General features: G+C 35.9%; 1 protein-coding gene across 4 annotated transcripts in view; it reads left to right on the top strand.

Moving 5' to 3' along the window:
- vti1a (vesicle transport through interaction with t-SNAREs 1A) overlaps positions 1–24,489 on the top strand; it is a 166,642-nt gene that overhangs the window by 234 nt on the left and 141,919 nt on the right. For all 4 annotated transcript variants that reach the window (XM_022668948.2, XM_022668949.2, XM_022668946.2 and 1 more), the window contains exons 2-3: positions 9,328–9,386; positions 11,208–11,318. In XM_022668948.2, coding sequence (XP_022524669.1) covers positions 9,328–9,386; positions 11,208–11,318 — 170 coding nt within the window. The remainder of the gene's footprint in view (positions 1–9,327; positions 9,387–11,207; positions 11,319–24,489) is intronic.

Genomic DNA, 24,489 nt, shown 5'->3' with positions numbered 1-24,489 from the left:
AGAGTCAGCTAGCTTAGCTTAGTTAGCAACAGGTGTTCTGTCGAATTTTCCTACCCATCGATACATGCTTCCCAAAGGTACTGCGCATGCGCCGACCTACACAATTTAATTCTTTCTCGTGTTTTATGTATAATTAATCTGGTTTAGGGGGGTTTATGTGCATTAAACAACCTGGACGCACTGTCATTGCACACAAGTGTAAATGGAAACTAAAAATTACACTTATTATCATAAATAAATAGAAAAGCAGTTTGTAATGAGCTATATTTACTATAACTTTGCCATGGTACAATGAATTATGCAATCCAAATCTAATAACGTACATCTACTGGAATATCACTGGGTACATGCCCTAAAATAGTGCTTCTTTTGTATTTTTACAGTTAAATATACATTGGGGCAGCACGGTTCGACAAGGTAGCAGAATTCGACAGAACACCGGCTAAAGGCTCACTGAGCTACAGTGAGGAGTTAAGTAATTAGCTCAATAGACTCAAACTTTAGAATACAGGACCTGTAGATTAGCGAGCGAGCTGCCGTTTCAGAGTATTTCAATGATTAGCCATGTATCTAGTTTAGCTGTGTGTTTAGCTGTCACTACTTGGTAACCCTAGCTAGTTAACTTCTATCATATTTCTTAGTAGGCTAGCTTACTTAGCTTAGCTGTTTCCCCAGTCTTGGTATTAGTTAACCTATATCCTCTGTCTTGGTAGCTAACTAGCTATATCCTCTGTTTTGGTAGCTAACTAGCTATATCCTATTTTAAGGTAGCTAACTAGCTTTATCCTCTGTCTTGGTAGCTAACTAGCTATATCCTATGTTTTGGTAGCTAACTAGCTATATCCTATGTATTGGTAGCTAACTAGCTATATCCTATGTCTTGGTAGCTAACTAGCTATATCCTATGTTTTGGTAGCTAACTAGCTATATCCTCTGTCTTGGTAGCTAACTAGCTATATCCTATGTTTTGGTAGCTAACTAGCTATATCCTCTGTCTTGGTAGCTAACTAGCTATATCCTATGTTTTGTTAGCTAACTAGTTATATCCTCTGTCTTGGTAGCTAACTAGCTATATCCTATGTTGTGGTAGCTAGAAATCTCCTTAGCCTCGGTATCTATCACCTCAAGTTTCGTGCCTAACCTATATACTTAGTCTTGGTAACTGGCTAGCTAGTTGTCTCATCTGTTTTTAGCTGTCTTCTCTGTTTTGGTAGCTATCCCCTCTGTTCTGGTATCTATATCCTCAGGTTTGGTAGATATCTCCTTAGGTTTGGTAGCTGTCTCCTCAGGTTTATAGATATCTTCGCAGGTTTGGTAGCTGTCTCCTCAGTCTTGGTATACATCTCCTCTGACTTGATATCTATCTTCTCTGGTTTGGTATCTATCCCCTTCAGGTTTGGTATCTATCCCCTTCAGGTTTGGTATCTATCCCCTTTAGGTTTGGTATCTATCCCCTTCAGGTTTGGTATCTATCCCCTTCAGGTTTGGTATCCATCCCCTCAGGTTTGGTATCCATCCCCTCAGGTTTGGTATCCATCCCCTTAGGTTTGGTATCCATCTCCTCAGTCTTGGTAACTATCTCTTTAGGTTTGGTAGCTATCTCCTTAGGTTTGGTAGCTATCCCCTCAGTCACGGTAGCTGTCCCCTCAGTCTCGGTAGCTGTCCCCTCAGTCTCGGTAACTGTCCCCTCAGTCTCGGTAGCTGTCCCCTCAGTCTCGGTAGCTGTCCCCTCAGTCTCGGTAGCTGTCCCCTCAGTCTCGGTAGCTTATGTTTTCAGTCTCGGTAGCTTATGTTTTCAGTCTCGGTAGCTTATGTTTTCAGTCTCGGTAGCTTATGTTTTCAGTCTTGGTAGCTTATGTTTTCAGTCTTGGTAGCTTATGTTTTCAGTCTTGGTAGCTTATGTTCTCAGTCTTGGTAGCTATCTCCTCTGATTTGGTAACTCTATCCTCTGTTTTGGTGCATATGCAAATGCATATGATGTATTTTTGGTATACATGTGTCACTGTGGTTTGATGTGTGAGGAATGCTCACACAGCTTCTAAATTGAAAGCCTCATCCACCTGGCACCCACTATCATGCCTCACTCAAACTTCACACTGCCTTGCCTTGAGCAATTATATAGGTATAGGTTTTCCCAAGCCGTCCCCTAAAGCAAACACTTTGAGATCAGCTTGCGTACTGCTATGACTTTTGGCATGTCTGTGTATAAAATACTACATTCTGTCTTTTTCAACCATATGCAGCAACCTTATGTACACACTTCTTCAGTGGGACTGCTTACCTCAGTAGTTTTTCTTGTTATGAATTTTACAGCCTTACTCTGTTCCTCTGGAATAATCTCCCACCACAAATTCAACAGTTTTAAAACTGGGCCAAGAGAAGATCCCTGGGGGACACTTTAAATATGGTGAAGCAATTGAAGATGCATATTTGTGAGTAAAAAAGATAATTTGTTAGTATCAGTACAGCAGGGGTTAATTTTAAAAACAGAAAGAAATTGACATGCTTATAAACTGAATATACCTTTAAAACACTTTCCCTCCTAGCTGCATTGAGATGACAAGGATTTAAGGAGAATACATTTAATAAAGTAATACATTTAATGTTACCTTTTAGAAAGAAGTAGATGGCATTGTTGGCATTGATGGCAATGTGGAGTACATTTCTGAAAGGGTTAATTGACTGGAAATATTTTTCTTTGGTGATATTAATACTTATTAGTTAATTACTTATTAATTAATACTTATCTCTTTATACTTTATACGTTGTAGAGAAATTTAGGTCATTGCTTGCCTGATTATTCAGCCTATGCTGAAACCAAAGTCATGTAGCTTAAAGACAAATGCAAATAATGTAAAATTAGTAATTGTGCTGATGTTACACTTTGCATTCATTTGGAACCAGTGTACATATTCGCAGAATTTCAACAGTAGTTTGCAGTGTATTGGATATGGGTGTATTTTGAAGTTGTGCCAAATCTGCTCAAAGTAAAACGCCCTACCTGTATTCATCAGGTAATACTAAACCGTATCATTTGTAACTGAGCCTTCTCTGAGGTTTCGCTCCGACAGTCTGGGCTTATAGTTGGATTCTGTTCTCTAATAAGTTTAAAGTCATGAGGTCAGCTCACAGATAGGTTATAGGTGCTCTGATTTTTATCAAACCAATTAAATTCAGCTTGAGAGAGTTAGATCAAGTCTGTACTGTAAGGTAATCAGTACATCTACCCAATTCCGGCTCGTACATTTGATTTAACTGTAAACATCATTTCATCTATGAAGAACTGCGGTAGAGTCTAAATTTGTAGAGTAATAATTAATATTTAATATGCATAGTGAGCTATATTAAAACAGTTTATTTAAAAATGCAATAAGCTTGATGTTTTAAACTACTAGCTAGTAAACAGGTGTCAGATTCATATTTTATTGTCAGTTTGCAGAAATGACTGACTAGTTTATGATGGTGATTTGCTGATGTTCGTCTTCTGGCTGTTACAGTTCTGAGGTCAGTGATCTAATGTGTTGTAATAATAATAATTCACTGTGTGTGTCCAGTATTTTAGTAAAATACATAACTTTGGGCAGACATAATTTACCACTGGTAGATATGCCTATATCTATATGAATTTTCTTTAAAAATGATACATTTCCTGTCTTAGTCCTACAATTATAAATCTGGAGAAAATTGTGAATTTATTAAAGTCAAAATCAATTTTGAATCATCTTTTGATGTACTAGTGTTAAAAGGTCAGTCTGCAGATTTAATCCAAAAATGGCAGCTTGATTTATTTTCCCTAAAAAATCAATAATAATCATTTGTAGCCTGCAGCCAAGAGGACTGAATGTATAGAACAGATTGCACGCAGATGAGTGCTCTGTCCTTGCAGGAATGTGATGCTATCAGTACTCACATGCCTCTTTTACAATCATTATATTTAGTGTGTGATATTGCCACTGGAATTAAGTGTTTGTTTGCATAAACTGCACGTTTTCAGTTCTTCTGACTGACTTTGTTGTTTTGTTTATTTAAAATAATCACAACATTTTAGGACATTTGTATTTGTTATTTAGTTCAGTTAGTTGATATAACTAATGTTTTCTCTTTTACTGTTAACATAATTAAAAAAAGCTTGTTGTGCACAGCCACTAGCATGTTTGCTGATCTTACACTTATTTTATTTGTATCATGATATCAGATGGTCACCTAATGCACTCCTGGTGGGCCCTGATTATATCAGGGTGGTGTATGATATAATAATTAGGGAGGGGTAATTTATTTTAAAATCTTGTAAAATCTTTTCTTTTGGTGCATCAGGACATACAAGTGTGAAAGTTTACAGTTCAAATTAATTAAATAGTTAAAGAATAATATTGCACTAGTCATACAACTAAGAAAATAAAGTAATGAAGTACATAAAGCACACAACATGTACTTTAAACTATATTTATTTATGTTTTATCATACATAATTCATATTTTTTAATTCTAAAAGGTAATTATTAATAGCAAATTTAAGTAGGGCTGCACCAATGGTTAGTGTTTTTTATTGATAAATCAAATTAATATGATTTAATGAATTCATCATTTATTCTAAAGGGAGTGTATTTGCCCAATTTACAATAATTAAATCTTTTAAGTAAACAAAAAATAATATTTTCTTTAATAATCTTCTCCTAGAAATGATTACCACTTTAAAAAAAGACTACCTTTATAAAGGGTTTATAAATGGTTTACAATTAGTTTATTAATGGTTGCTAATTAGGTTGTAAATGCCTTAAAAATCATTAATAATCAGTTATAACACATATGTATAAAGGGCAACAATGACCTGTTTGTTTGTTAAATAGTGAACCCACAGCCATCTATATTGTTGGCCTTTCTACGTATGTGTTATTACTGATTATTAATGATTTTTAAGGCATTTACAACCTAATTAGTAACCATTAATAAACTAATTGTAAACCATTTATAAACCCTTTATAAAGGTAGTCTTATTTTAAAGCGGTACCTACAAATGCATATATTATACACTTGTGAATACTATTTTGCAACAAAATACAGGTAACCTCTGTTTAATGGCAGCATGTCATGCTAGTGACCTACCACCCCAATAAGAACTGCTCTTTGGAGGTTTTGGGGGTCCTGACCATGGAAGAATAGAGTATAAGGTAGATAATAAAGTATGCAGAGAAACAGAAGGACTACATTCTGTAATTATTTGTCTGTTTAGTGTAAATTTGATTTACAGTATTAACTACACAATGTTGCCGATCTGCGCTCCATCTCACTAAGCTCTTGTTTGCTTACAGCTTACCTTCATTCTAATCATTTCTCCTGCACATTTAAGAGAATGAGAATGCACAATGTGTAGAGATGTTAAAGCTTGAATTGCTCCTTTAGAGCTTGGCACAAACAAGCAGCTTGCACTCATGGTGGCCAAACACCAGCTGGTAAATGTGCAAATAAGCCCAGTGAATATGAACAAAGCCTTTAGCTGAGAATGCTCATCACCAGTGGCCAGGCCTCTTCGGCTCGTGCCAGATGACTTCTGCTCTAAGAATTTAAATCTGCACTCTTTTTGTTCTTCATGCTTGTGTTTTGCATATTTGTTTGCAGGCCTGTATAAGAGTGTAGTGAAAATATTAATATATGCAAATTTTGCTGAATTGTGTATTGCAATGCTGTAATGATTCTCAAAAACAAGGTATTGACTTTTACTTATTTGTTTGTATACTTAAGTTTTCAAAAGTTTACTTATAAAATTAAAAAATATTGAAATGTATTGCAGTGTATTGCAACTTATTCATAGTGCCTGTAGCGTATAGGGCTGCGTAATGTAAAGTAAAAAAAAAAACCCTGGCCATTCGACATATACCTCAATAAAGGGTTATAACTGAATATACGCAATATATAGTAGTACTGTAAGCAAAGTGATAATTTGTAATGTTTAAATCAGATTTTAGGAGAACTGTTATAGTATGAAAACACACTGTCATATATTTGTAAAGTCTGAGAAAAACAAACAAAGATTTGAGTTTGTCAGTCTATTTAACAAAAACGGATTAAGCACAGCAATATTCATCCTTTTTTTCTCCTTAAGATTTTAAGATTTTAAAAGTGGACATTTAAATGTAAATAAAAGAATCAGTGTTAAATTGAAAAAATGAAATTACATTTATATTAATGCTGTCAACACTTGTAATTAATCACAATAATAGTCTGTGACAAATCATGATTGAAGTAAAAAAAATATATATATTACTGGTACTTTCCTGTATTTAGGGAGGGGGTAGTAATAATTGTTTATTATATCTTTTTATTTTCATAAAGATTCATTTGTGTTAAACAAAAATACATTAAAGTATTCAAATTTATTGCATGCGCTAACATGTGCGTTAACTGTGGAGCCTACAGTGCTATCTCCAGCAGTTAGGTTTAAACATAACACAAAATAAAACACTGACACCAATCTTCAAATTAAAACTAATAATTAAAACCCAGTACGGTAAATACTTTAAATACATGTCAAAACTAAATATTGTGAAAAGTCTCAAGTCTTTTTTAAACCTCCGTATCGCCAGGTTCTTGCCCATACATGACCGTAGCGTCAGCAGAGGTGTTCTTTTGTTGTTGTTATAGCAGTGTTCATTGTCGCATTATGTACAGACACAGATAAAGGAGCACTCTGGACAGATTAGGCCTAAATGTCCTTGGCTGGTTGTGTGTTCGAGGTTGCTTCATTCATTCCCTGAAGACTCAGGAGTGTAGTGTTGTTTTCTTTTGTTGTGTTTGGCGCAAAACTTGGAGCTTTAAGTAAGAACTCGAGAAGAAGAATGCAAGCTCTTGTTGCATTAAAGTTGAATGTGTGTTTCTTATTTAAAAGATAACCCCAGAACAAAAATGTCTGTCAATCACACGTCATGAAAAATTGAGTGGAGATGCAAAGACGTATGTTGGTGAGAGAAGTCTAACTGGACGTCAGTCTGTCTGTGGACCTCCTGGCCTGTTGCCGGTGCCCAGCGCACCTGCAATAGAGACATACATATTTCAGCCTGCCCTACGCTGCCTCTGTATACAACAGCCTTTGTTTGCTCACCTTACAAAGAATCGCCTCTGGCTGTTTACTGTGTGGGCTGTGAGGTTATACACTGGTTTGAAAAATGGATTGATGTCCAGCAAAAGAAGGGTGTGTGTTTGTGTCGAGTGTAGCGACAGACCCTGCTTTGATTCTCGCTAATGGTTTATTTCTTTGTGCTTGGAGTTTTAAGGCAGTGGTGGTAGTAGATTGTGCTTCTAGTAGATTAGTCATGCTATACGTTGCTCTTTTGTTGTTGTTTTCACAAATTTTATAGTTTTTATTTTGAGGTTATGTTTTTGGTTTATTTTTGGCAAAGCTTATTTATGTGCTGAATTGGATGACTGTTGCACCAGACCAATGTATAGATATTGACTTATATTTCCAGAAATAAATTGATAATATATAACAATACCTTTGTTGTCCAGCAGAGCAGAAACTTTAAATCACTCTGAGCTGCTGGGTGTATGTGTGTTTATTAACAGTATTTGTTAACCCCCATATAAAATGGATGTAACTTTTTTCTTAAATTATAATAGTTTGTATATTGGGTTTGTTTTGATTGAAAATAATAATTGATTATTGGGATTGTGCATTAGTCAGTTACCAAATATTGTTGGATTCAACCTTTATATTAGCTTTTTGTTGTTTCACAGTTTTAATAAATTTTTTTAAACCAATCTTCAAATGTTTCAACCAAGGCTGTACAAGGCAACTGCAAAAATATATATAAAAAATGTTTTACCTTTATGATTTTTTTTTCTGTATTTATTTTTTTTATTAGAATAAAAAAACACATTTACTGTAACTTTGAGTTCGACTGCAGAGAAGTGCTGGATTAATATTTTTTTCCCCATTACTTTCCATACCCCTTTCCTTACCCTAGTATAACTCTGCTCTCCACTCACACACTAGGGGGATGTATTTGCAGATGTGTGGCTGTGACAGTAAGGATTTTATCTTCGCCCTCTGTTGACGTGACAGATAGCTGCTCCTTCTGCATGCTTTCATTTGATCAATGGTTCTTTACTTTATTGTGGTTATTATGCATCCTGAATCATTACTAGTTAGTGTGAGGCTTTACCAAATAATTGATTAAATTTAGATTTTAGTTCATTGTACTCCTTCTTAGGCCCAATAATAAAAATCCATAGTAGTAGAGGCCAGGATTGAAATAGAACTGGGCCTCAGACTATAGCCAAGTTTCCAGTGGTGTTTTATATCTGACCATGCAGTTTAGTTCCAGACTAGCTCTAATCACTTTCCAGGAAAGCAGCACTTGGTGTTCAAACAGAGATGAGAAGTCTTTTTTACTCTTTGTATCAGATGGTGCCAAGCTTTGTGAGTCTACAGATGGTATCAATATTAAAGTATGCCTGAATTCTGCTACCATTATACTCTAATCAACATTTTCACCACTATGGTTTGATTTCTTTATGGAAAAATGTCAGATATTGGAATAAAGTTTCTATATGTTTGAATCTCTGGTAATATCATTTACTCTATCTCTTTATATATATATCTAAAATAAGAGATGTATTGAATATTAAGATGCTCATTTCTGGAGACCTTTTTCAAAACATATTTCCTGTGTAATAACAGGATTTGATGCTCTCTTATGGGTTAGTTCTTGTTGAATTATGTCATATTGCTTTGCATCAGGCCTGTGTTCACTGTGTTTATTTTTGAGTTCATGCTTATTTACGTTCTCTGAAGCTTTCTCGTGCTTTTCAGAAGATAGTGTTATGTTAATAACTCATCACCACTGATTTGAAATTAAATTTAATGAATATCGAGGTGTTGGGATGTCAAGTTTGCATGTATGTATGGGGGGCACGCTTGTTGTACTTGTACAGCAGTCTTTGGCCTGTGTCTCACCGGAGGCAGTGGGCGAAAGCAAGAACAACCTCATTTTACCGGTTCTGAGTGGGTGGCACACGAGTAGAGTTTGGTGGAACTGACATCTCCCTCCTCTTTGAGTTGTCATGAGCTGTCTCTGTGCTCCTCCACAAACTAACAAAGACGTTTACACGTGGAGAAATAGGAGACATCAAATGCGGATCTCTCTGCAATGTGAATGCGTAAATATATCTTCAAATGCAGGCTTGTGTGTGTATGTGCCTGTGTGTGTGTGTATATATGTGTGTGTTTTTATTTTTTTTTCCCCCGTTGGTGCGGGGGAGTAGGGCTCTTGTCATAAAGCGCAGCTCTTCCATCAACTGATCAATATGTTTTCTGCTTCTTCCCTTTCAGAGGAGAAGACGCAGCTGGTTCTAAATGTCGACAAACAGCTTGAAGAAGTCAGAGAGTTGGTAGGTCTTTGATCAGTAATTTCCACTCTCCGCATTTTCTAAATAATGAATTTGGAAAAAAAAAAATTCCCCCTGCATAAACAACACCTGTAATGTCGGTGGTGACACGAGACACTCTTCATGTGGCTGAAGGCTGCTCCATGCTAACAGTGTGATCACATCCTCATAATGCGCTTTTAACTGACACCGCATGACACATTTCACGCCACTGCTGGAGGAAGGCGCCGTGTCAGGTGCCGAAAGCAAGGATGCGCACTACATGTAAATTGCTCCTGCGCTTGTTCCATAATGTCATGTTGATTGGACATTGTAAATCAGCTGGGCCCTTTGTGTGTGTGCGCACGCGAGTGTGTGTTTGCTTTCTCATATGTGTGACATGGATACGTGTCGTAGCTGTCATCGAGGAGCCACACCAGAGGCTTTAATGAAGCAGCACCTCCTAATGTCACCACATCTGCAGTGAGTCTCAGCTCTCCACCGTTTTGAGAACTTTCTCCAGCAATCTGAAATAATGAACTGCTAAACTTTGCATGCTTCAGGAAGAATTTGCTGGCAGGGTCGCCAATGTGACTTCCCAGTGGGTTTTATCTTGTCTTCCTACATAACATCTTCAGTGGACTCTTCATTATCTGCCAGTATGCTCGTTTTGTGAATGAAAGTGAAATCATTCAGTGACATAGTTTAAAAGGTTCTCTCACCGGGGAGATTTGGCGAAATCCTGAAGATGCTTTAGACACATTAAAGCCTGTGGTGATGCTCCTTACCTCAAGCTATGATGTGCATCCATGTCATGCAAGAAAGCACACACAAACAAAACTGGAGAAAGGATTAAATAAAGTATCAGAAGGTCTGAGCAGTATGGCCGTAAATGTGTATCTCAGTGTTTTTAAGATTGTGAAGAGATCTGCAAAGGAATGTTTTTCAATCCCCTTCCCATCCACTTTCACTAGAATTTGTCACACTCCCACCTGATCCCAACAAACATTTGCTGCATTAGTCCTATTCTCAGCTGCAATTTAGACATTTAAGCCAAAAAAGTTAAGTAAAATGGAAATAAAATACAATCTCGATGCAAATTTCATAGACTCATATTAAATCTACAGTAGAACATTAAACACATATCAGATATTGAAAGTGAGACATTTTACCCTTAAAACCATTCAAATTTGACGGCAACAACACATCTCGAAGAGATTAAGGCCAACAAAAAGCTGAAAAAGTAAGTGGACCTTTAACACAACAGAGTGTAAAAAGATGGACAGAGTTTCACCAGTCTGCAAAAATGTGTACATTTATAAATCTAAAAATTCTGGAAGAATATTACTGTTGTCTCTTTAGTCTTGTAGTAAATATTATCACAACCTCCTCTACCATCGTCATGTTTGTTATTAGAAACATTTAACTGTCACACTTACAACCTTTGAAACTAATGTCTTAACTTTTATACATAAAGGGAATATAAGTAAGTCTTTAGCTTTCAGAAAATTTGCACAAATATGGACTAAATTAACTTCCTTATCTGTATTTATAGTTAAGCGTAATTGAGCCGAGTGGAGGGTTTATTTTAAATTAGGCTGACTTAAAAAATTAGTGTCCTAGGGGCTTTAGAGAGTAAACACATGCATGTGTGCTAGACTTCACTAACTAACAATGCATTTGTGCTGAGGGATTGCATCCTACATTTTGTAGCTTTTTGTTGAATACGATGGACAATTTATTTTTGCATTATACTGAAAGAATGGTTGTACCTGTCAGCCTTATGTTGTGTGTCAGTAAAGAAAGTAGTCAACTGATTAAATGAATGTGAATGATGTGCTTTAGTTGGAGCAGATGGATCTGGAGGTGCGCGAGATTCCTGTCCAGAGCAGAGGAATGTACAACAGCCGCCTGAAGAGCTACAAGCAGGAGCTGGAGAAGCTGGAGAAAGACTTTGTGAGTAAATCTCACTCACTCGCTCACTCACTCTCTTCTGCACTACTACATACAGCCTCACTTTTTTGTTTACACAAACACACAGACATACAAACCCCCCTCAAAAAAAAGAAAAAAAAAAAAAGAAATGTATTCCCTCGCCCTCCAAACCTTACCAAATCTTTGAAGGTCAGTAGCATGTCCACCGAGGTTAATTCTGAGTTTGTTTTTAAAGCTTTGCTGGTCCCGAGGAGACTGGGCCTATGCTCCTTCTCGATGTCCTTGTTTAGTTATTCATAAATCTTACCTGCCCGTCTAAAACCCACCCCACACACATCAAACCTTAATGAGGGGCTTGCCTCCTGAAGCCACTTTTTTGACTTCTTTTACATCACTGTGTTGCTTAGTGGTTATTTACTGGTGGTCATGTTCAGACCTATAGCTCGTCTTTGTTTTGAGGAGCTTGGCCTCTTTCTCTGAGCCTCATTAAAGTGCAGCAGTTTTTGGACTGCAAAAGGGAAAAGAAACGCTCCCGTCCAGCGTTTTCTGGTTTCTGGTTTCTTGTCAGCATTTTTTATTTCTCTACAAAATTTTACACTACAGCACCTACTTCTTCAAGCCTTTAAATATCCACTTTAAATAACCAGGTTACTTTTTAATGGACGTAAATGCCTTTGAATATAATTTTTTTTCTATTTATTTGTACACGGTAGAACCATCTGTGGAAATGTGAGAAATTAATCTCTTCCCTCTGAAAGTCCAAATCACACACGTTAAGCCTCAGCACGAATCACTTTCCCTCTTCATCTAAATCCTGCTTTCAAACCCAGCACCTGTATCTAATTCAAGGTGTGCTTGATATCAATTACCAGATGGCAGCAGCGTCAACAAAGATTCCAAAAGGCATGAAATGAATGAGAAGATTTAAGAAAAGGATCTTTTGCCAATGATCTGATGCTGTGCCGCTGAGACTGGTGGCTTAGATCACAGTGGAGATCTCTCTTCTCAGAGAGGCCTCGCATTCCTCACCATGGGCATTTAATTGGCTGATGATTAATCTTTAGCTTCTCCTGCTTGACTGTTGCCTGGTTAATTATCATGCAATTAACACCTGCTGTGCAGGGGCTTTGCACCACATTCATCTTTGCATTCCTTCAGCATCCATTCTTCCTTTTCTTCTTTCCTTTCCCTGCAAGCTAAGCTTACATGTCTGCAGTGTTGATTATTGTCTTCCTTTTAAATCGTCAGATGTTTAGAATGTAATGTGTACATATCATGCTCTTTGTGATGATGGTGAGAATATCTTTACTTGATCTCAGTTTTTAATGCTGTTTTATATACATAAATTGAGTATATTAGGGATGCACTGAAATTTAAATATTAATGAAAACTTTGGCCAAAGGCTGAAGACAGAATTAGGAATACTAAACAGGTTTTTTTTTTGCAGGTTTTAAAATATTTTCCCACTTTTTTCACCATAACCTTAATGATAGTATTTAAAAAAAGGCATTTACAAAACTACAATTTAAAAGTATTTATTCAACAGTGAATATTTTCAACATTTCAGGCAACATGTCAGGAAAGCACAATATTTTCCTGGTATAAATGGTTATAAAAGTCTTTTCACTTTTCATTTATGAGGGAATTAATAATTATAATCCAATAATAATTATAATCTTATTTCAGTTGCCAATTATATATAAACAGGTGTATAATGTTTATATACAATAGTTTATTTAACTCTGTTTTTCTCTGTTCAACATCGTAGCAGTTTGTCAGACTTCATGCCCTGCCTCGGATTCAGGATGACATAATAATTGGCCTGATTTAAAGCGCTTTTTGTTCCCTCAGAGCTTAAGTTTCTGTACATTTGAAAGACAGATCCCCCTGAAGCTTCTGTTGATAGTAAGGCCTACCAACTTGTCCTAAAGCTGAGAGATTCAGCTGGGTTCTCAGAAGTGCCAAATGCTTTAGCGTGGATGGCTTATCCTCTCTGCCACGCAATGTGAGCACGCGCGCACACTTCTAAGAGGTGTCATGAAAAAGGCCATCACTTCTTTTTTTCTGAAAAAAGAGGAGTCTTTGTTGTGCTTCCACGGGAAATCAAGGCCCTGTCCTGGCCTTCCCCTCCTCTGGCCTCCCTGGAGCTTCTCCCCCTCTTTTACAGCACCCCCGACCCCCTCCTAGCTCACATCCAGTCGTTCACCCGCGGTTTGAAGTCTTCCTGCCATCGCACTCGCCAGAATCAGCCTCCTGTTCGGCAGCAGACGGGGACTGGCTGACCCAACAACTCTCTGCCATTTTTCTGGGGAGAAAAGAGAGACAGATATCAGAAGCACATCCCGAAGGTATGTTTGCTTCATGATGGCTTCATTTTGATAATGGGGGCAAAGGGTCTGAAAGCCAGGAACCCCTGTGGAGGCCATATATTAGCAGAAAGAAAAGAGTTTTGGTGAGACGAAAAAAAAAAAAAACAGCCAAAGCTGATTTGTCTTTGATTGGCCATACTACATGTCACTGGGTTCAGCGACCAGAATGACATGCCTCTTAGCAATGCCTTTGATCTGGCAGAAGAGCTCCGTAATGGAGGAATAATTTAATGAAGCCAATTGGGTAAACAGACCGCATATCTTCAAAGGAGCTGACAAAGTTTCTCCACCTCTAAGCTCTCTTCTATGACCACGGTGTCATTCACCAGTCTGCACCAGTCTGCCGGTGGGTTGAGAGTGCACTGGAAATATTAGTGCTTATCCTTAAAACATGATCAGCAGTCATGAATGGGAAATGACCAGCGGTGTCCACTGTAATTATATAAGTTGGCTATTATCAGTACATAAACTGTGTAGTATGGCTGGGTGTAGGGGTGGGCGATATGGCCCTAAAATAATATCACGATATTTCATGGTATTTTCACGATAACAATAATTTTGGCGATATGACAAAAAGCTGAATTACAAAAAAATATTTCTTGAGTACACTACTTCAACAAAATGAAAATTAAATATTATTATTGCGTATGATATGATATGGCACACCCCTAACTAAGATATTAAAAAATACGAGAATTTTATCAGATTTGTATCAGAAGTCTCTAGTAGATATATAAAGGGAAATGAGAACAGTGTGATTTTTTTTCTTTTGCTAAAACAGTACCCTGATGTGATAATTAGGGGTGGGCTGTATGGCACAATATTTCAGGGTATAATATCGTTTACAATATTTAAAAATGTTGGTGATATTATTTAATACGATACCATATGGCACATCCCTAGCTGGGTGATATGACTCTATCTATATCAAATCTATATCTTAATCTGCTTTAGAGAAATTGCGATATACAATATATAATAAGATCCAAGTAAAACCATAACAAAATATATTGTTAAATCAGTGTTTACTTGTCAGACCTAAATCACAGCATGCTGCATGTTTAAACAGTAGATACTACCATTAATTGCAACGTTTATATAGCACAATTTGCACAAGACTCTACTCTTAAGTACAGTGTCTTTTTATACACGATTCATTTTTATACAAGTCTTATTTTATAGAATTGATTGGAAATGATTGATACAGATGGTAAACTGCATAGATATTACGATGTGGTCATTTCTGAGATCTTGTATGACGTAGTTTTGAATATATCGATATTAATGTATATTGCTCAGCTCTCCTGTGTAGGAATAAAAAAAAAGGCATAATTCCACTACATTGACACTGTTGAATAAAATAAATAAAATTAAGGTCAGTGTGTTCAAAATTCTGCAATTCTGTTGCAATATAAAGAAAAGCCAACAGATTCAAATTATGTTAAAAAGGCTAAAATACATGGTATTTTATTGTATATAAAGGTAAGCTTTATAAACCATAAATATTTTATTTACTTTTAAACAAACAAAAGCATGTTGGAAAGCAATCCCTTGATCCTTCTTATCACAACAATTTGCATCATACCTTTTATACCGTTCCCATTCCACACGTTACACATACAGGCAAAGCCCCGCTGTGTTGTTCTGAAGCGTGTGTCGCTGTCCACAGCAGAGCTCGCCGTGGTGTAGTTTTTCTCTCTCCTCTCCACCAGTAGATGGCGACATTGCTCCATGCATCTGTGGAAGTTTCTGCGCTTCAGTGTTGATGCTTATAGGCATTTTTTGATCAGAAGAGTCTCTCCTGGATCCAGCAGGACCTGCCGCTCCCTCAGATGAGCACTGCTTCTGTTTGACCTCCTCACTTAGAGAAAGGCAGAAATTATAGCCAAAAAATGGCCCACATATCCTGAGGACGGGGGGGGGGGGCTGGGTGCTTGTGTACTTGCTTGAAGGGAAGAACAGGTGAACGCTTGTATTCAGCGTTTCTGAAGCCCCTGCTCTTTTAAAAGACCTCTAAACTCTCCTGCTTTGCCCCCAGCATTCCACAGTGTTATCTCTGGCCAGATATTTAACTGTATAGATTTATAGTGCACCATTACACTCAGTAAGCTCCTACGCTGCAATCTGAGCTCTGCAGAGAGCAGGAGTTTGAAATAATTTTGGACTGTACGCAAGAGAACTTTTACTGTTACACTGGTAGTGATAATAAGAGCTTAGGAAAAGCCAATGTTATAATTATAACTGAATTAGAGTGTTTATTATATGAATAAATAAAATATAAAGAAGAGTACGTGTCACTTGTGTATCAGTTGATACATTGCGCTACCTAGGATTTAGCTAATAGTGAACTTTGGTTAGAAATGATCATCTATATAATCACACCAATATTACGTATTTCAGCAGGGTGTATTAATACAAAAAAGATAGGAGAAGATAAAATAATATTTAGTAATCACAGAGGGAGAAACAGATTGATCCAACAACTTATGTTCAAATACACACAAGTACACAACAAAAGAAAATAAAAGAAATATAAAATAAAAATACAATGCAAAATAGAAAAGTATAAAATAAAAATGTAATAGACTTTATAAAGCTTTGTACAGTTTTTAACAACTCTAATAGTGATTATATAATAGCATAATAATTGTGTTTCACTCTTAAAAATGAAATAGACCTTAATAAATAATAGTTTGGAAGATGTACTAATTTTATCTCAATTTATACTGCCTGTCAAAATTTTGTAAAAATGCCTGATTTCCTTGAGTAATGTCTTTTCTCTTATCACAGTCATTTCTCTGAGTATGGATGCTCTATTACTAATGCACTGGTCATTGTGTGACTAGCTAAAATATAGGTAAGTTTTGTTATTTTGTAAGCAATCATGCAAATAAGCACAATTGGTGATATCCAGGTCAACCAAAATTTACTTAAGTCATGTTTTAATATTGTACAGTAAGTAAATAAAGTCCTTAATGTGTCAGGCCTATTAAAATCTGTCTGGTAATTGCAGTAACATGCACAAACAATAAATAATGACCTGTAGAAGATGCTCAGCCTATCCTATAATAAAGATACTATAAAGCGTTTAAATTCTATTTCTGCTGAATGCATGACTATATGCTGCCCCTGCCCTCCTCCCCTCCCTCCCTTCCTGTTTTTTTTATCTTCTACCAGGCTTCAGTTTGTGCCGCTGGAGATTATTGATGCTTTTTCAAAGCTCTTATTGTCCTTCATATCCTTGAAACATTGAACACAATTTATTCTCACGTTGTGGAGCTGGATAAATTAAGAACGTGTTTTCTGTGCGCTTGTATAGTTTGAATTGTTTGTAGAGTGTCGGGGTTGACCACTTACACATGACCTTCATGTGGGGAAAAATGAGGAGAATTTAACTAATATTCTCCAAACAAGATGGAAAGAATGAAAAAGCATAAAGTATAATTCCCAAAAAAGACCCACTTTTCTGTTATTGTAAAACCAATTATTATTTTAATCCTTTAACAAAATGAATGAATACTTACAACTCACATTATGACAATGCCATGTCCTCAATGTTATGAGCTAAAGGACCTTGCAGACTTGCAGACTATTAAAAAATGAAATGATTTAAGTGTAATTCTCCTTTTTGTGCACATAACAACTGGGCGTTACTAGTAATATTTAAATATTTGACATTTATATTTAGATATGGAGTTTTATTTACAAATACATTTATAAATTTATAATAAAATAAAGTAGAAAAACAAGTACGGAGGAGGTGTAGTTGAATTTAAATTATTAGTATATTTTATATATTGATTTTATTGCACCTTTATTGCAAGACTGGACAATATGGTCAAAATATTTAACACAATGTACTCTTACATTTGCTTGATACAATATAATTCCAATATTGGTGTAACTGTTAAAAAGCCACAACAAATTGCCAAAAGTGCAAAGGAAATATGTATGTGCCTACAAAATTCTGATAAATGAACTACTAATCTACTATTTACTACTAATCAGTGACTTCTGTAAATATTGTATCAAAATATTGGAAATGTTTAAAATCATTTCACCTTTATTGAAACATTTTCTTTCACAATATATTGATATATAATTACTTTTAAGCCCTGCATTGATTAAATATGTAGTTTTTGGTGCCATCATTTATTGGCATGATTCCTCTATATCATTTATATGAAGACCAATCCTGGTTTTAGTGAAAGTAAAGGATAAAGCATAGTCAGAAATCCCTTTATGATGAACTTTAGTTTTTCTGTGCTTTTTAATAATAAAACTTTTCAATAATAGGATACATTTTTGAAGTGCTTTATCATTTTCCCTCTTTGTCGCTGCACGGACAAAGTAACCTTCTCGTTATTCAAGGAGCGTTTTATTTTATAATGTTTTCCTAATGGGTCAGACTCAAGGACTGCAAAGGATTCACTAGAACTTTCTACAAGATTTAGTTCGTTTTGAGGCTTAGTGGGGAAAAAAGCAGCTGAATGTAGATTTCATAATTAACTGGATAAAATCCCGAGTTCTGTTTTTTTTTTCTGTAACTTTTTTTCTAAAAAGTTGTTCACTTTTAATCAGCATCAGTTGTTACTGATGATACATAAAATCTGTGGCTCAGATTTTTAAGACCTGCTGCACTATATTTAGTTTTATGCACAGCATGGTTGGTTTATTTATTTATTTATTTTGCACACAAGCCTTTTGAGTCTCCCGAAATCAAAACCCCAAACTTGTCTGTAAGATTCCTTGTTACGCAGCTCAAGTCATCTATTACAGCAACTTCTACAAAGAGGAGGCGCGACATACATATATGAGCTGGATGTTGGACTCTTTTAATCGTCTTAGATTAGAACCAAACATGGATCCTGAAAACCGGGGATTGTTCTGCCACTGTTTACACCACTAAAGAGGAGGCAGCTCAGATTTAGGTCTAATTGTCCTCTGTAGTCTAACAAGCCCCCAATCCTGCTAAAGTCCCAATAATGCTCTCCCATTACAAACCTTCCACATTTATTATGGAAATCCTTCAGAATTATCGCTTCCTTTTCTCTTTATTTTTTTTTAGCGAGAGATAGGGTCGTTTTAAGGGAAGAATAAATCAATCTTTTTGAATGCATCTTTTATTGGGGAGTAGTTTTAGCCTGAGGATCTTGAGGATTGGTGGAGGACAGCTGTGTTTTGATAGCTAGAGATGGGATTGTGTGGCTTTGCGAGATCAGTTCTGTGGCGCATGGTGTAATCGCAGTGATGGGAAGATGATGAGGTGAAGGACTGTGTCACTCGGAGGAGAAAATCAAGCCTCCATGGCTGGAAATGAGGAGATGCTGCACTAAATGAGAAGGGGATGCTTTCTCTGAGGCAGCCAGCCAGCCAGCCACAATCCCTTCAGAACATTGATGCAGATTTCTTATATGTATTTACATTTATTTAAAAATATATAAAAAAAACCCTTCAATTTACAGTGTTTATGGGGAAAAATGGGCTTTAAAAATGTACATATTTTACTTCAGACGTTTACACGAAAATAAAATGTGTTAAAATGTAAATATATATTTTTTTTAACATAGCAGTTATTTTTTTTATGTATAGACCAGTCACAATAATTATATTATCAGTTAATAACACATAAATTGATTATATATAAACATGACCTCAATCATTTGTGCTGTTCTTAATTATATCTATTGTGTTTATTAACCCAGGAGAGCCCAGGAACATGAATGAAAAATAAAAATATATATAATTTTATTTATCTTTTATTTTTTTTGTGATATTTAAGCATTTTTTATTATTTTCAATTCCAAATATTTTTAATTATTAAAATGTCACTACTCTTTAAAAGAGTGATATTATACCATATAGTAATGACCAAAAATCTGTCTAAAAAAATAGATTTTTCTAATAATGTATATATAAAAACATTTATCACAAATAGATCTGTCCTAAAAATGTGTTCTCATGACACGTGTATTTGTATAACATATTCGTGTGCACGTATGTGAATCACAGAAAATCACAGTTCCATAATCTTTACATTGTTTACAGGCCATGTGACCACCAGACCACCAATGAATAATTCTCCATTTATCTACATTACGCAGAGTTTCTCAGTGACACTGATCACTGATCTGCAGGGCAGATTTCATTGTTTAGGACAGTTGCATCTGCACATGGTGTGTGTGTGTGTGTGTGTGTGTGTGAGGGAGACAGGAGGCAGGAGAATCAGACGAAGCGGAGCTGTCTCCTCTCTTGGCCTATTCCTCCCAAGCACATAAACTGGAAGTGACATGTGACACCGCTAGAAAGTGATAAATTGACATCTGGGACGAAAAAACGTGACAAAAAAATTTTGATTTGCCATACTGGCTTAACTATGAAAAATCATGAAGTATTTATGAAATGCATTATGAATCATTGGTTATTTCTCTCTCTCTCTCTCTCTCTTTTTAAAAAAGCATGTCCCGGCGAGAGCACGAAAACCTAGACATCCCCGGCTGCTTTGACATCCACTGGCTCGTTCCCTCTTTTAGTGCAATATATTTACAGGGTCGGTGAAATCTGCAAATGATTTCAAAGTTTCCCACTCCAGGGGCATTTCTTCTCCTCTGACTTAAGTGCCTCTAATGAGGGGCATGTAGAAGGATGAGAGGGTTCTTTTGGTTGTCTCTGAAAACGTTTTGGCTGGAAATCTGCGGCTTTTTAAAAGAAAAACAAAATAAAAGCCTGTGGTGGAAATGTACACTATAGTCTTGATCAAAATTACACAGCAAAATAGCTGTTTGTTTTTTCCATCATGAAGGCTTGCCCACCGTAGGGAGACACACTCAAGAAGACACTGACAGGAAGACTAGCCAGCAAGGTCATGCATTCCTCAATGCAGGCTGTTTCTGCCTTTTTGTTTCTTTGTGAATTTAGCATTTGTAAATTCAGATTCTTCAGAATCTGCCTTCTGTTTTCGGCCTGTTTTTTTTTTTTTTTTTTTTCCCCTTTTTCATTATTAATTAAATTTTTTTTCTCAGCATAGAAAAGAGAGAATGTATTTTGTATGTTTTGTAGTAAACCCCTTTGACTTCTGACTCTTAGCTGGTCACTATTGATTAAATTGCATTTGCTTTTCTCTCTGTTTATTCAGTCTACTCAGATTTGCCTTCTGCTGCTTGACTCTGACCTCTCGCTCTAAAAGAGAACATTTTAGCTACTGCAGAGATGTATTTCATAGCATTCTCAGTACCTTTTGAAATTAGCATTGCGTCTGTATTTGAAGTAGCAGGTAAATCCACTTTTGATGTACACTCTCAAAAATAAAGGGCCTTCAAATGGTCCTTGAGGGATGCTATAGAAGAGGTACTTTTGTTCTATAAAGAACTATATATATATTGTGTAAGCTAAAGCATGCTATGTATATTGAGATGTCAAAAATTAAAGATTTCTTTTTACCAGATCTTTCTAGAAATCATATTAATAATACCCACTGCGTATTAAAGATTGAAGTAAAATAAATGATATTGGGCTGATAAAATGTCATAGGTAATGACAACAGTGAGTATATTCCTTTTGTATCAAGCAAGTTGTAGCAAATAAATGATTATATTTGCATTATATACTGCAGTGTGATATTGCATATGTAGATGTTTCAATGAAGATAGTGATTTGATATATTGTGCAGCCCTAGCTCTGTATTTTGTTTCCGATTAATATATATATATATATATATATATATATATATATATATATATTTTTTTTTTTTTATTGCTCAGCTCTAGATGAAAGCATGCACTTGTTCCCATCCAAATCTTTCTAAATGTATCCTCATATACAGATAAATAACAATAATAATAATTAAGAGACCAATTAAAATGATGATTTTACCTAAATGAAATCTCTATAATATAATTAAGAGGAAGATGGATGATCACAAGATATTAAACCAAGCTAAACTGCTTGAGTTTTTGCACCAGGAGTGGCATAAAGTTATCCAAAAGCAGTGTGTAAGACTGGAGGAGGAGAACATGCCAAGCTGTAGTGTAACAGTGTAACAGTCCTAGAATTATTCTGGTTGCTTTTAGCTTGACTCAGAAAGAGTCACATTGTTAAGTTGAGTTGTCTGTACGAAGCCTTGGCCTAAATCTCATTTGAATCTGCTTTATATAAAGTGGAGACGTATGCCTGAATATATAGCATTAATGATGTAGTTAAGCTCCTATGCCTGTTTAGCATTCGCATGCTAATGACCTGCCTATTCAGCCTAGACAATGGCCATGCTGGAGAAAGGCCTTTATAATAAGGCAGGGTTTAGATTATCCATGCAGACACAAGGATGAACACACACACACACACACATAATAATAATAATAAACTCTGTGAGCAGATATCTCTGTTTGACCAGCAGGTTGTATTCTTAGATGAAACACTCAGAATAGACATCAAACAGCTGAGTGTAACGTGAATTGAGGTCAGTAGAGGAACCACTGGCAAAGCTGAGAAAGAGTTAAAAGTGAGCGGGGTGTGTGTATATGTGTGTAAGTGTGTGTGTTTCTTTTTTTATTGTTTCCAAAAGAGAAGTATAGAGAGAGAGATGTTGAGAGAAAGGCATGGGGGAGACATGGAGAAGAAAGTTCTTTTCTGTGGAAGGTTCAGTGAACCATATGTAGGTAGCCACAGGCTAATGGGCGATTGGTCCCCTGCTCGCCAGGTATCCCGTGCCTCAGAAATCCCTCCTCCATTTCCTCTAATCTCACCTTTTCTCTGGCGCTGACCCAGGGAGGCCCGTTTTATTCCCCACTGCACGCCAGAGGAGAGCGCTGTGATGGGAGCAGGCCTGGCCCTGCCTGCTCTGGCAGGCTCCCTCCCCACCGGCTCTTCTCTATTGATTTCTGCGCCGCTGCCTAGCCGGGGTCTGCTCTGCCAGCGCCCGCACCAGCCCCTCTCCCAGCCCAGTATTAATGTGCGGCAGAGAGCGGCACGGAGAGAAAGGGGGAGAGAGAAAGCGGCCTTTGATTTTTCATTAGAAATGCTTCCATATTTTAATATACAGTTTAATCGGCTCTTATGCCTTAAAGAAATAACCATTCGCAGCGACTCCCCGGCCTTCAAAAAGTATATGCTGCTTCTTCAATCAAACCCGGTTGAATTTGTTCCTTTGTTGAGAGTTCAGTTGCGATCGGTTTTCTGCTGCGATCCGCTTCCCTCGGCGCTTTGCGCTCGGAGAGAGCAGTCGTTAGTGTTATTGACTGTTGCTGGTTCATAAACAATAACAACACAACTTATCACAAAAATCTATACTAAACACAGTCAATATGTAAATTTACTTTAAATTAAGTCAATATATTTTTGTATTAAAACAAACAAACAAAAAATCCTTGCCTCCTTTAATGTAGGTGTATTTTGTGCTTTTTGTTCATGTTGTTTGGTTGTTTGTTATATACTTTTATAAATTTGTATTTTCAGCAAAAGTTTTGCAAAAGTTTGGGCACTTAAGTAAAACGTTTTTGGACATTCTAAAACATTACAAACAAAAGCATTACATGTTCCAAAAATAATTGCATATTAAATATGTTCTAGTTTTGTTTTTTAGTATGTTCAGTTCTGGCAAAATAGGAATTTTGCTTTAATACATACAGAAACAGTACCTGTCAAAAGTTTGGATTAAATTCAATGTGTTTTCTTTCGTCTTTTTTTTTTTACATTGTATATTTATTATTATAAATATTGAAGACTATATTTAAGTTATACAGGAACACATGCAGAATTGTGTAGTAAAAAAAAAGTGTTAAGCAAACCAAAATATTTTTACACTTTAGATTCTTTTAGATCTTCTTTAGATTCTATTTTAATCTCAGTGTCTTTATGAGGGAGAATCACCTGGAATAGTTTTCTCAGCCTCTTGAAGGAGTTCCTGGAAGTGCTGAACAATAGTTGCTGCTTGTCCTTCACGCTGTGAAGCTCCAGCTCATCCTAAATCATCATCTCAGTTCATCAGGTTTAGATCAGCGGATTAATGTTAAGGACTAACTATTTTTTTTTTTTTTACTTTTTACTACATAATTTAACACGTGTCCCTTAATTGATTTATGCCTTTAATATTAATCTACAATCTAGAAAATAAATTAAATAAAGAAATATTGAATTAGACAGTGTGTCCAAACTGGTTCATATGTTGTGTTTATTGTTCCGTTTGGAGTATATTTCCGTTTAGTTCATTTATTTCACATAGTAATTCATTATCAGTCTCTATTTTAAGGCATTTTGCCTTGCAGCCTTTTTCATGCTAAATTCATTATCAAATGAAGATATATTTAGACGTATATTTAGATGTATACATGCTACTGAGCTATATATGCATCAATATTTTTGCTTTTAAACAAAAACCTGTATCTCCATTTTTGCTGTTATTGGCATTTATATATGGAATGATTGAACAATATTAGAACATTTGCAATGATATGAATGATACAATCAATATAAATATATGATATATAGTATGATATTAAAGGATACATGAATTTTAACTAGATTTCTTCAGAAGTAATGTTGAAATATTATTATCTGTGTATTGATTATTGGAGTAAACTGATTATATTGGGCAAATAAAATATGTTATGTCTGATGGATATGTTATGGGATATGAGAACTGTGTGAATTTCTCTTTTGTATGAAGCAAGCAAATTATAGCACAGGATAGGATGCTATGATGATTGATGATTGTAAAATTATATATATATCTTAAAATATAGAAGATGTATCTTAAAAATCTGTATTTTTTACAAAACTTTTACAAAAAAAAATTGTATAGCTCAGAACATCATCTTCTATCATAATGT

The sequence above is a fragment of the Astyanax mexicanus genome, chromosome 15 (assembly GCF_023375975.1).
Source record: "Astyanax mexicanus isolate ESR-SI-001 chromosome 15, AstMex3_surface, whole genome shotgun sequence".
Taxonomy (NCBI): Eukaryota; Metazoa; Chordata; class Actinopteri; order Characiformes; family Acestrorhamphidae; genus Astyanax; species Astyanax mexicanus.
Note: the sequence above shows the minus strand (reverse complement) of the source record. Positions and strands in the feature narration are given on the sequence as shown.